The 14091-nt window shown below is 38.5% G+C and overlaps 1 protein-coding gene across 3 annotated transcripts in view; it reads right to left on the bottom strand.

Moving 5' to 3' along the window:
- LOC148346495 (nesprin-2) overlaps positions 1–14091 on the bottom strand; it is a 43966-nt gene that overhangs the window by 5634 nt on the left and 24241 nt on the right. For all 3 annotated transcript variants that reach the window (XM_088325002.1, XM_088325003.1, XM_088325001.1), the window contains 6 exons: positions 12572–12827; positions 6688–6776; positions 3865–3952; positions 3575–3765; positions 2653–2832; positions 800–928 (listed from right to left, as the gene is read on the bottom strand). In XM_088325002.1, coding sequence (XP_088181128.1) covers positions 800–928; positions 2653–2832; positions 3575–3765; positions 3865–3952; positions 6688–6776; positions 12572–12827 — 933 coding nt within the window. The remainder of the gene's footprint in view (positions 1–799; positions 929–2652; positions 2833–3574; positions 3766–3864; positions 3953–6687; positions 6777–12571; positions 12828–14091) is intronic.

Here is a 14091-nt window from a genome sequence, read left to right on the forward strand (position 1 = left end):
TTAGTAAGAGGTTTGAGAGCTGTGCCAGAAACACTGATTTGCATAGTGCATTCTCTCTCCACTTGATAGCCAACGATTGTCAAGAAAATACTATCGGAGTTCTTTTACGTACGTATACTTATTAAAACACGTTCTTGACGCACAGGAAAAGAAGTGGAGCGACTCTTAAACCTCAGAATGGAGAACAGAATGCACTATGCAAAATCAGCGTTTGGGGAGGTTGCTTCTTTATGAATATTGAGTATATTGGATAATTAAAATATTGAATATCACAAGTTTTTATGATCCAATTTTTCTTTGCAATGAGGAAAACGAAACTGTGTACGATTGCCTGTTATGTTGAACGATTTTGTCTGTCAATAAAACAAATAAAATTTAAAAAGTCTATAAATAGCCCAACAGTTTTACACAAATATACACGGTTTCTCAAATTGTAGTCTCAATTTCTTGCGCCGGTGCACCTTATGTATGAAAAATATATGACAGGGTGTGCCTAATAATGTGGTGTGCCTTATAGTGTGCAAAATACAGTATACTGTGTATTTTTCTTTTTAGTTTATCTCTCTAGCAGTGGACATGCACCTACGATGAAAATTTCAGACCCCTCCATGATTTCTAAGTGGGAGGAATAGCAAAGTAGCAGGGTGTTCGAATACTCATTTTTTTCTCTGTATATATGTGTAAATTTCCATTCATTCATTCATTTTTATCATGTTCTCCATACATACCACACTATTGACACAGCTCAATCCAAGAATGACCGTATTGGGATCTCCCGTTGGGTGACAAATGTTCTTACGGTAAGGGAGCTATGTTGCTGTTTGAGAAGTAAGATGGGCGTGTCCGGATCTCTGATGTCCACCGTGTAGCGTCTGTTCTCGGCGTCTGCAAGCCACAGCAGCAAAGAATGGAGGCTCTCGTGGAACTCCTGCAAAACGGATGGCTAATGGGGTTTTGTTTTTCTTCGTATTTGTTGGTGCGCTTTTGTTTTTTTGTAGGATTGCATAAGGTCCTTGTTCCACTTGAATCACTGATACATTTCATCATGCTAAAAGTGGCATAGGAGCTGCACCAAAAACACACAAAAAAAGAAAAAAAATTGCTCTGTTCGCCATTCATTTTGACCATTTTCTTCTCATTCTAGGGGTGGGCAAACTACGGCTCTGTGGCCTAAGGCGGTTTAACCTGGCCCGCTTAACGCAAATGGTAAAAAGATAATGGTAAAAAATAGAAATACTCAAATACTGTTTTAAACACTGCGGCTTTAAATACCTGCTATTTTTCACAACGCGTGATGTCCGCAAAACTTTATGACGCCCTTCAAGAGAAATGAGTCCATGTTTTTTCAATAGTCATATAATACATTACAGTAACAAAACGTGAGGTAATACTACTTGATTTCCATATTTACAACATACTCACACCTATTTACCCTCACAAGGAGTCCTCAATGTATACATCTGAATTGAAGAGAAGTAGAAGTTAACCATGAAAAACTACCCTACTATTACTGTATCATTGGCGTCAATGTCAGGCCGCTGAAGTTTCCTTTAATCATGAAGGAACGATAACAAGCAAATGTATTTTGGTCCACCAATGACTTCAACACAAAAAAAACACTTCTGTGTTACAATCTGGCACTATCCTCCACAGTATGCTTGCCCTGGCACTGTTTTCTAGAAATTTAGGGCTCAGATTTTATGCGACGCATTTTGCATTTGTTTTCTCTTTTGGCGCAGTAGTAAATATGTGCTCTTCTTTGTGATTGCCATCTTGAATGGTCACATCATCCAAAAGCACGTGACCTAACCAACTCGGAGCAGAATTGATAAACGATTAGGAACACGGTGCTATTGCCGAAGGTGTCGAAGGATTTTATACATTTGACTATAAAGGATTTTATACGATCGAATACAAATTACATTTAATGCAAAAGATATTCATTGGCTGGGCTGTGGTGCGATGTCAGGGCACCCTGGTGGAAAATGTGGTTTACAGGAACGGTGGGAAGGGACGTAAGGCTGATAAGATAATCAGCATATCCAGACGCAGAAAGGCCCTGATGACGTAGAAACGCTCGGTGTTGTTTTGAGTATTCCAGACATCGCGAAGCTCTTCGACGAGATGGTGAAGCCCAGGGGGGGCCACCTTGGCACGCCCATGGGAGGAGTCGGCACGCCATTATGCGGGGAGAAGATGGCCAATAGGAGAGAGCTAAAGAACTTGAGAAAAAGGCTAATTGGGCCGTTTTCGATGGAGTACACTTAGTTAAGTTGTTAATGATATTAAATCTGCCCCCGTGTGGAAATGTCGGTTCTTTTTTCACCTTTTGCATCAAGAAACGAGCGTGCATAAATTGTTGGGTGAATGTAGGTTATGTTTGGTTAATGGAGTCGGATAACTAATTTGAACAATTTGGTAAACGCTACATTTTGATCATTTAATTCCCAACAGTGCCGACACCAAATTCCTCCCGCAGTTGGCCCTAGCCCTATCGAATGATTAAATTTTCTGGTTAGAAAAAGGTAGATGTTATAACCATGGTCAGTTTTTTGGACAAAAAGTTCTTGGGGATCTTGCTAGGGACTGTAGGACGGGATGGGTCCTAAAGTAAAACCAGTTAAAAAACCACAGTTTTACACTTCTTCTAACCTGGCAGCGCATCAGAGTCTTTCTCAAATCGCCTTCCCACTGGTGAAGACGCGCCAAAGCTGGATTCCGGGCTTGGTTTAAATCCATCAGCCTCTCCTGCTGCTGCATGACTTGCAGAGCAGTGCGCAAGTTGATGGACAGCAAGATTGGGTTGTAGTGCGTAAACATCCTCCGCATCTCCTAAAAAGGTGCAAATGCATACCAGTCAACCTGTACGTTTTTGCGTTTATTATGCATTTTAAGACGTGTACGACGTACAAGAAAATCTGTACGGAAAAATTCAAATTTGTCAATTATGGGTACCATCCGGTATACACAGACTATGACGAAACGGCAAATCAATCAAGTCAAACGAGTTCGCCGCGGTAGCCTCTATCTCGGTATCGTTGTTTTCGTTGCAAACGAAGCGAGCAATTTGATGCTACTGTGTGCATGCATCTGCCGCCTGAGGATTTCCCATCATGGATCATGCCGATCACACGTGAACAAAGCGAAAGCAGAGCAGTAGGCCTGCATTACAACATAGTTTTGAATATTCTTTGGATTCAATCATCAAGTCGCAATGGCCGAACCTGAATTAAAACGACGTAAGTCATTCTGATCTGAAAACAACAGGCGAGGTTGATTGAGTAAATTTGAAATACATGTGGTCTTAAAAAACATCGGATTTCATGTGGTAGTCGTGTAGTGAAAGGAAGTCCGTCTCTTTTTAGAGAACCGTCTTTTTCGGCTCAACTCATTAAAGAGAGCCGGCACTCAAACGGCTCACTTGCTTTGATGCATTATATTACAAATTTTTATGTCGTATAAAGAAGTTATAGATGATTTTGTATTTTATAAGGGAAAATACGACCGCTTGTAAGGGCATGGAGCCCTGGAGCTTGAGAGGTATGCACTAGGTAAATTCAGACCTCACTGTTACCTTCATTTCATGAGCTGTGGTTGCCATGTCAACAATCCTGTCGCTTGTGTTATACTGCTGGAGGCGGTCTAACTCTGGATGAAGGTGGGCCAACCAGGAGTTGACATCATTGAGATCAGACGAGAGATTTTGTGGCCCCCGGGGGGCGACGTCTGGCTCCTGGAGCAGCTCCCAGCATTCGTCCATCGCTCCTGTGGAGAATGGGCTCATCAGCTCGGGAGCTCGAACTGGACATTTGGTTTTGGTTTGCTCACTGGATTGCTCATCGGAATCACACATGTTGGACAAACCTGTCTCAGGATGACCTTCTACATCCAGTACCACGAAATCTCCTTTAACGTCTTCGTGGTTTTTGCTGCCATGCGATGTTTGAGGCGTCTGGAAGTAAAATTATTGAAGCAAAAAGCACATAGATGCAGTGGAGTGTCGCTTGGATAAATATAGTAAATTCTGGACAACAAGCCGCTATTTTTTTGCTTTATTTTAAACACTGTGCGAAGAAAATGGCTCTTTTCCAAAACCCATGCGCTCAAAATACAAAACACCGATGTGACATCCGTGAACATTTAGACCCTTCATGAGAAATTAGTTTTTTTTACATTAGTCATACATAACTGGATTAAAAAAACAAATAAATGCTGAACTTCTCTTTCCATATCGTCTGCATCATGTCAGGTTTCCTTTAATCTTCGAGGAACGATAACAAGCAAATGCAATTTGGTCGGGTGGCAGCCACCAAGGATAACAACGCAAAAAGACACGTCTGTGTTACAATCTGGCACTATCCTTCCACATTATGGTTGCCCTGGCTCACATTTTGCAGGACGTGGCTTTGCAATGGATTCAAAGTTATTTGATGGGGAGGAAGCAATATGTGAAAATGGGAGAGTTGGCATCTGAATACTTGGACATCTGTTGTGGAGTATCACAGGGGTCTATCCTGGGTCCAAAGTTATTTAATTTATATATTAACGATATTTTTAATGTTTCAAAACTATCAAAATTAGTAACATTTAGGAGACCCTTCATGAGAAACTAGTTTTTTACATTAGTCATACATAACTGGATTAAAAAAACAAATAAATGCAGAACTTCTCTTTCCATATCGTCTGCATCATGTCAGGTTTCCTTTAATCTTCGAGGAACGATAACAAGCAAATGCAATTTGGTCTGGTGGCAACCACCAATGACAACAACGCAAAAAGACACGTCTGTATTACAATCTGGCACTATCCTTCCACAGTATTGTTGCCCTGGCTCACATTTTGCAGGACGTGGCTTTGCAATGGATTTAAAGTTATTTGACGGGGAGGAAGCAATATGTGAAAATGGGAGGGTTGTCATCTGAATACTTGGACATCTGTTGGGGAGTACCACAGCGTTCTATCCTGGGTCCAAAGTTATTTAATTCATATATTAACGATATTTTTAATGTTTCAAAACTATTAAAATTAGTTAGTTAGACACTAACATTTTCTATTCAAATGAAAACAGTATTGATTTGGTAACCCGCATTAATCGTGAATTAATTAACCTAGAAGTATGGATGGATATAAATAGATTATCTTTAAATTTAAATAAAACCAAAGTAATATTCTTTGGTAATCGCAAGGCAAATCAAGATTTAGAAGTAAAAATGGATGGTGCTGCAATAGACGCTGTATCAGAAATTGAGTTTTTAGGGGTCATAATAGACAGTAAATTAAGCTGGAAAACACACATCAGACACATAAAAACTAAAGTATATAAAAGCATTTCAATAATTAATAAAGCCAAATTCATTTTAAACTACAATGCATTGATTGATTATATTGTTCTCTAGTTCTGCCATACTTAACATATTGTGCAGAAGTCTGGGGCAATAATTACAAAAGTTCACCACAGCCCCTTTTTATCCTCCAAAAACGTGCAATAAGGACCATACACAGGGTAGGATATTCAGATCATACTCATATTTTGTTCCCGCAGTCCAAATTATTAAAATGAGATGATTTAGTAAAATTTTTCACTGCACAACTGCTATTTAAGGTCAACAAAAACATCCAGAAAACATCCAAAAACTATTCATTCAGAAAGAGGTAAAAGTATGTGTGTGTCTGTGTGTGGAGAATAATTTACAAGATGAGATCTAACAATGTCCAACTATTCATGTGTTCAAACTCAAATACAAAAAACATTACTGGCAGAATACAGATATGAAGAAAATGTGGTATGAGTGATACGAGAGATTGGGAATAGTGCGTCTAGAACTATGGTTAACCTTGTTGTTATTGATACTAATATTATAAAATAACTGTTATTATTGCTATTGTTGTTATTATCATTGATGTCAAAATGATATTTGTGACTAGTAGCATTATGACGTTAGTAGATGGGTACTATGATGATCTTACCTAATGTTTACTATTCTGTGTACAGTAATGATAATTGTAATTCACCCTGGTCAATCCTGGAAGGGGGATTACCACGTGTGAGGTCCTTTCTCAAGGATTCTCTTTTTTCCCTCACGCTGAGGTTTTTGAGTTGTTCCTTGCCCGCATGCGGGTTTAGGATAAGGTAATTGTGCAATTTTGTAATTGTAATCCTGTGCAGTCCTTAGAGACATTTTTGTGATTAAGGGCTATATAAATAATTGTGACTTGACTTGACTTGAATAGTGTATGAAATATGTGACTATTGTTATTATTATAATTATTGATATCCGACCTATTTAATATGTATATCCGTGAGATTTTCTTTTATTTAGACACAAAAGAGGAGCTATCTGTAAAATGTAATTAATAAGGAAGATGAAGGGGTAGGAAAAATAAGCATCTGCTTCTTACTACCCCTTTTTGAACATTTTAACATTATTTTTGATGTTGAGTCATTGTTTTTACTTTATAATGTTCGAAATAAAGTTTTCATTCATTCATTCACATTCCGCATTCTCATTTTCTTTCGGTACAGTTGTAAATATATGTAATCGCCATTTTGAATGGTCACATGATCCTAAAACACGTGGTACAAAGACAAAATTAGGTTTCGTCCTTAAATTTGAGCATACGGCTACAAATCAGGTGCGCTCTGTCATCCGGAATTTACGTTAGATGAAAATAAAAATGGAATTGCACCTCTTTAGCAGTTGATCTTGTGAGTGTAGGCCTGATTTCAGTCTGTTGCCATCTGGGGGACTCATCGGCGTCCGTGGATCTGCCTGATACTGGAACACAATGACCGAAATCCAAAGTTTGAATGAAAGCACAGCACCAAGAAACATATCCCTAGTCTGATGAGACAATTGATTCTACCAGCTGACATTTGAACAGGATTACAAATTTGAACTTTAGAAACATTTTGTGACTCATGCTTAAAAATTAGCCATGAATGAGCTACTCATCGTGTACCTGAGAACATCATCTGCCCCATTTTAAGGCCATTTTAGAAGCAGGGACTATTGATTACAAGAATAAAGAAATAATGTTACATTTAGGTATTGTTAAACAAATTCTGACATGGTTTTTGGAATTTCATGTATCAGAGGTCGTAGTATTTCGTATTTGTACTAGTGTAAGATTAAATAAACAATGTTTTATAGTACATCCATATTAGGAACCATGGATTCATACGTATAACAGGTTGTTCTCGTTGGGAACTAAATATTTTTGATGTAGAATTTCTCCATATTTTTACCTTTTTAAAACCAGAATTTTTTTTGACCACCATAGGAGAGTCTAACACTTCTATCGACCCAAGACGATTTGTATTTTGTACTCGGGAGGCTGGATACTACTGCACTGATACCGACATTCAACTCTCACGGAGTCTCAAATGCGATATGATAGCTTACACAGTAATAATAAAATCGCGGATACCGATATAAACTCTCTTGGAGTCCTCAATACAATACGATACCTAAACAATTAATTAGAAAAGAAATCAATGCTAGTTTTAAAAATATATACATTTTAATTTATACTATCCTTTAAATTGTTTCAAATTTTTATTCCTACCCTAATTCAATTTTGCTCTAATTTCTCATTCTTGATTTTAAACGATCCGATGTGAATGCAGCTACCCTACTTATGAACGAGATACTGTAGATTCCGGGCGATCGTTCGTAAGTTGAATTTGTTCGTAAGTTGCTTCAGTGCTATATTTTGCATGTTTAAGGCTTGTATAAGTAACCTGTATTGTTTTGTACTAAAAAAATAAACATTTCATAAAATAATATGCTCTATAAGATAAATAAAGTTGGGTTTAACTTACATATGGAAGATGCGCTTCAACAGTTCTTCCTCCGTGGTAAAAACGTGGACGAAAAAAAGCAGTCGAACCATTTTTCTCAACCGCATCAAGCTTTCTTATTCCACTATAATTTTCAAAAGAAACGGCTCGACTATTCTTTACACTTTACACTATATTTTGTATGTTTAGGGTTTATAAAAGTATTTTTATGGCTTGTATAAGTAACCTGTATTGTTTGTGTACTAAAAAATAAACATTTCATTAAATAATATGCTCTATAAAGATAAATGAGGTTAAGATGAGCTTCAAGAGTTAGGCGACTTCCTCCTCCGTGGTAGAAAGTGGGCGAAAAAAGCGATCTGTCCATTTTCTCAACCGCATCAAGCTTTCTTATTGCACTTTCATTACACTCTTCACCAGTGGTTTTCAACCCTTTTCGAGCCAGGGCACGTTTTTTTTACATTGGAAATATTCTGCAGCACACCACTTACCAAAAATGTTATAAAATGACACTGAACAGTATGTTCCGTTTACCGTAAGTCGAATGGTCTCACTACAGCCCCTTTTTATCTTCCAAAAACGTGCAATACGAACCATACACATGGTAGGATATCGGGATCATACTAATATTTTATTCCTGCAGTCCAAATTATCAAAATTGGATGATTCAGGAAAATGTTTCACTTCACAACTGCTATTTAAGGTCAACAAAAACATGGCGCCAAAAAATATCCAAAAATTATTCATTCGGAAAGAAGGAAATTATATCTTGAAAGGGTGTAGTAAATTCAAAATCCCAAAGGTGAGAACAACCAGGAAAAGTATGTGTGTGTCTGTGTGTGGAGTGAAACTTTGGAACAATTTACAAGACGAGATCAAACATTGTCCAAATATTCACGTGTTCAAATTCAAATACAAAAAAACCTTACTGGCGGAATACAGAGATGAACAAAATGGGATATGAGTGATATGGGAGATTGAAAATACTGCATTTAAAACTATGGTTAACTTTGTTGTTATTGTTGCTATTATTATATCATAACTGTTATTATTAATATTAGTGCTATTCTTGTTATTATCATTGGTGACGAGTGGCATTATGACGTTGAGGGATGAGTAATACGAAGATTAGTGTATAAAATATGTGACTATTATTATTATAATTATTGATATCTGACCTATGTAATATGTATATCCATGAGACTTAGTTATATTAGACACAAGAGGAGAAGAGAATCTGTAAAATGTATTTAATAAGGAAGATGAAGGGGTAGGGAAAATAAGCATCTGCTTCTTACTACCCCTATTCGAACATGGTATGTGAACATTATTTTGTTATTGAATCAATGTTTTTGTCCTGTTTTTATTTTAATGTTCGAAATAAAGTTTTCATTCATTCATTCATTCATTCATTCATCCATTCATGGTCTGAATAGGGGAGCGTGTGTATTGGCCACTGTCAGAAGTAAAACTACCTTCAAAATAAGACTGGTAGTATTGGTACATACAGTAACTATTCTTTTTACATTCATGCTCTGCATGTGGCCCGTGGGCCATAGTTTGCCAACTGCTGCTCTGGCCTGATTGCGATGAATGATAATAGAAGAAACATGTCCAGTAAAGGTGCAGCTGGGATCATTCAAGTGAGCATAAAAAAACTCAAATAACGATGGAGGCATCCATAAAACCAGAGTGGACAGACTATGTCATGGTAAACATAATGGAAAAGGACACAATAAACTGTGAACGTCAGGATTTTGGCAAGCAGAGAACATTTTAGAACTTTCAGAACTGGTTGGTAAACAAAATGTTGATGAGGGTTTCTCATGTCTGAACACAAAGGAGAAAATTGTAGCGAGCTGAACCGAACGTGTCGCCTTGAATCAAGAATGTGTCAAAGTTTGAAAAACGAGTTTGAAGATTTTTGCATGGCGTAGATTAAACAAAAAGGGATACAGTAATCCCTCGCTGTATCGCTGCTTTGGTACTTTCGGCATGTGTTATGTTCTGCAGTCCGATTGAATAGACAAACAATCCGCTCCTTTTCTGCCTGTGTCTGCCTGTGGGTCAATTACGTTGTGGACACGGAAAACAGTTTCACCAACCTACGTGAAAATCTATTTCAAAGTGGAGTTCCTCTCAAATTTATAATGTCTACCAAACACTGGAAAGCAGAGGAAGATGCTTTCTACCACCAACAAAGTTGGACTTCTACATATGGTAAAGCAGTGGTTCTTTTTCTTGTGACCTATTATTATGATCAGAAAAAGGAGTAAAACCAAGAAAATCCCCCCAAAGTGATATGTGGTCCCTCTCAAATGCACCGATTGACTGAACAGGGAATGAAGAGATCGAGCGGGGTATTATCACCTACTGTTAAGGAGTGAAATCAATCCTTTGTTTGTTCTTCTTGTGTCCCCGATAACGTCCACATGATGGCGACAAAATATGATCTCAAGTAAAGTTCAGAAATAATCTTTAATTTTTAACATGGCCTGCAAAACAAAACTGGCAAACATTAAACGTGTCATACCCTTTGAGATGTAAATATCACAGAAAGTACATGATTTAGGCATGTAAAATTCAAATGTATTTTTGTTGAAGATCACAAGATTTATTCTTTAAAATTTGGATATTCGATGTATAATGAAGTATTTAATTAATGAGTAAATGTTTCTACTTTATTGGTTTTGACAGTCGCGGGACCTTTTTGCAAAGCAACCCCCGCAAAAAACGAGGTATTACTGTACGTGAATCTAAGGGATCAAAGTGTTAGGGTTTCTCCTTCCACCAGAGGGTGCCAACCAGGTTTGGAACTGGGCACTGGTGTGTCCAATATCCAAATACCTGTCACTAATTATCCTGAACCTATAAAATGACATTTTGGACAGCGCTTGTTGTCGGGTCATTGCATTTCCATTGTTTCCATTTGTTTATGGTGTCTTGGTTGTTTAGTACCCATTTGTTAGTTTGTTACTTTGTTCCTTGTATTATCCAATTCCGGTATTGGTCTCTGTTTCCAGTTTGGACTTACTGTAGTTAAATTTTGTTTGTACATGACGTTCGTTTTGTGCCCCCATGTTCGTTTGTTACTTTGTTCCTTGTATTATCAAATTCCGGTGTTGGTCTTTGTTTCCAGTTTGGACTTACTCCAATTAAATTTTGTCTGGACATGTCATTTGTTTAGTGCCCCCTTGTTCGTTTGTTACTTTGTTCCTTGTATCATCCAATTCCGGTATTGGTCTCTGTTTCCAGTTTGGACTTACTCTAGTTAAATTTTGTCTGTACATGTCGTTCGTTCTGTGCCCCCATGGTCGTTTGTTATTTTGTTCCTTGTATTATCCAATTCCGGTGTTGGTCTTTGTTTCCAGTTTGGACTTACTCAAATTAAATTTTGTTTGGACATGTCATTTGTTTAGTGCCCCCTTGTTCGTTTGTTACTTTGTTCCTTGTATCATCCAATTCCGGTATTGGTCTCTGTTTCCAGTTTGGACTTACTCTAGTTAAATTTTGCCTGTACATGTCGTTCGTTCTGTGCCCCCATGGTCGTTTGTTACTTTGTTCCTTGTATTATCCAATTCCGGTGTTGGTCTTTGTTTCCAGTTTGGACTTACTCAAATTAAATTTTGTTTGGACATGTTGTCCGTTTTGTGCCCCTTGTTCGTTTATTACTTTGTTCCGTCTTTTGTTAATAATATCATTCCTTTGTGGAGAACACCTGCTACCATTCCGGGTTTCCCGAATTTGGGTCCACCTCCCCAAATGTAACACAAACACTCAAGTGAGCTAGAAAATCATTGAAATATTTTTAATAGTGGATGTTCATGATGGTTCGATAAAGCAATCATTTGATGTCCGTAATCGTAATCTAATTCTGCTTTTTAATCATTTCACCAGCATCCAATCAAATATCACTATGGAAACATTTCGAGTGAAGTAAAAGAGAAATATGCACTTCGTCCCTCGCGCAGCATTTAAATGGAATGACAGACACAAGGTCAACAAGAGCGTTAACCCCTAAGCGTCCTGTAAAATTCGCCTAAAATCCCAATCCACGATGTACCTAAAGTAAATTGTAAGCTCTTTTTAGAGATTATGGATGGTTTTGGTCTCTTTTAAAGGTTCTACACTGAAGTATATCACTGCAACACACAGAAATAGAAGGTTTTTATTCTGGCCTGAATTTTGTTTTGCCTGCAGATTGTAGTGTAGCATTAGCATCCCTGCCCCACCTGCACTGTGATAGACGGCAGGGTAAAATGTGACATAGTGCGATTTTTCAACTCCCCGCCACCAGAAAAAAAGGTTTAGCCAGAGGGTTTTGCGCAGAAAACCCGTCCAATGCCCGCACTGCCGTTGTTTCCAACAGAGCGTAGAATTGAGGCGCTGCCATTTCATGCAAGAAGGAAAATTTGCTCAGAGCAGGAAAATGGACACAGGGGCCAAACTGTAGTTCATAAGTTGAGCATTACAATAACCTCCTGTGAACCATCGAAGAAGAATCGGCATTCTGTCATACCAGCAATCACAAAAGCAGTGGTACTGATATTTAATCCTGTCTGTTTACTCGCTGATTCAATAACTTAAACTAGCAAGTATCAGCATCAGAAGAACACTAGTGATTTCAAACCTGATTAGATGACGAGGAGATTTTGTGGGTGTGACTTGTGTTATGACGTTTCATAAAATTCTTCCGAGGGAGCATGCCCCCGGACCCCCTACACTAACTACCCGCCAGGGTCTCACAAAATTTTACGGGAAACACTGTACCTGATAAAGCACTGAAGTAAATACCCTCTTCGTCGTGATCCTTGTCGTCTTCATGGGAGTTCGACCCACCGACGTCTCCCATGTGGTCCCACTCTAACGGCAGTGAGTCCACGCTTAATGGTGTCTGGTACCCTGAATACTCAAGTGGGAAGGCCAGCGGGTGGGAGGGCGTGGTCGGCAAACTTACTTGGCGCCGGCAAACCAGCTCCAAGCTGGGCTCCATGGAAAAACAGGACACATTGGGTTCCTCTGTGATCTTTTTAGCAAATGAAATACATAAAGGGATCTCATTATGTAGTCTTACAAATAACCCAAAACTATTAACACAGGTGATCAAGAACTGATTAAATGTCCTCTGACTCCAGAATACTGCATCACACACGTTGGCATATACAACCCCTGTTCCAGTAGAGAGAAGCCTGAACGGTGTTTGTATTTATCTACAAATCACAACTGAATACAGTTATGGCAACATCTCAAGGACACTGAATTTCTCCTCATGTAGATATTCTCCCTACCGTATGTATTTGCATTGTACCAGGATATTGATATCAGGGGTCAGCTTTTATCTGCATATTTGGTTGTGTATCGCTAGTGGCAAATAGTAAGCTTGGAGGTGGGAGGCGTGACTTATACAGAGACAACAAACCGACGAGAAATCAATGGGGTAAGCGTGAGCACACGGACACTGACTTTACTGCTAAAGTGAACCGAATTTTGATGATTTCATTTGAAAAAGTATACTTGCAATAAACCATGGCTGGTATAAAAAAATAAAAATGTTTGTCCTATACTTCCGTCTTGAAAAGCGATAAACGCCACTGTAGAAACAAGTAACCTGGAAGCAGCAAGAAAGTTTGGTGTAGTGTCTGGTTCATTGAGACATTTTTTATTCCAATAATACCAAAAAGAAGAGGCACAGCTCGGAAAAAGCTGAGGAGCAACCAAACCTGGGTGCTTGCTCCTCAGCTTTCTGTGTCCCTCAGTTTCTCCACACACTTGGGAGGTCCCTAGATACACCTGTGTCTCCTAGATAAGGAAGATGGTTTGCATACTTAATTCGGAAACACGCCAAATTTGTCTTATCTCTAGCTAACATGAGTAGACTGTTTACAAAACATCCGACCATACTACTAGACCTTTACGAAACATACTAGATTGTATACCAATGTTAAGAATAAGAACATGTGTGATAGCTATCTTATGATTATCCCTAAATGTAGATACAAACAATGTCAGACGATGGAAAAATATCACATCGGTGGAAATTGCACTTAAGGGGATCAAAACATGGAAAGTACCCAGAAATGGAGATGATCTTCGAGTGGTTTGAAGCCCACGGACAAAATGTTTTCAAGCTCCTAAGATTTTATAAGTCAAGAAATGGAAACGGGTTTACATCTTCCACAGGTCATTCACCCTGAACTGGTTGCCAGCCAGTCGCAGGGCACACAGAGACAGACAACTCACTTGCTCATCCACACCTAGGGATGATTATTAACTCGCTCATTCACACCCAG

This window comes from Urocampus carinirostris, chromosome 20 (assembly GCF_059441175.1).
Source record: "Urocampus carinirostris isolate Australia breed hairy pipefish chromosome 20, RoL_Ucar_1.0, whole genome shotgun sequence".
In the NCBI taxonomy this organism is placed as follows: Eukaryota; Metazoa; Chordata; class Actinopteri; order Syngnathiformes; family Syngnathidae; genus Urocampus; species Urocampus carinirostris.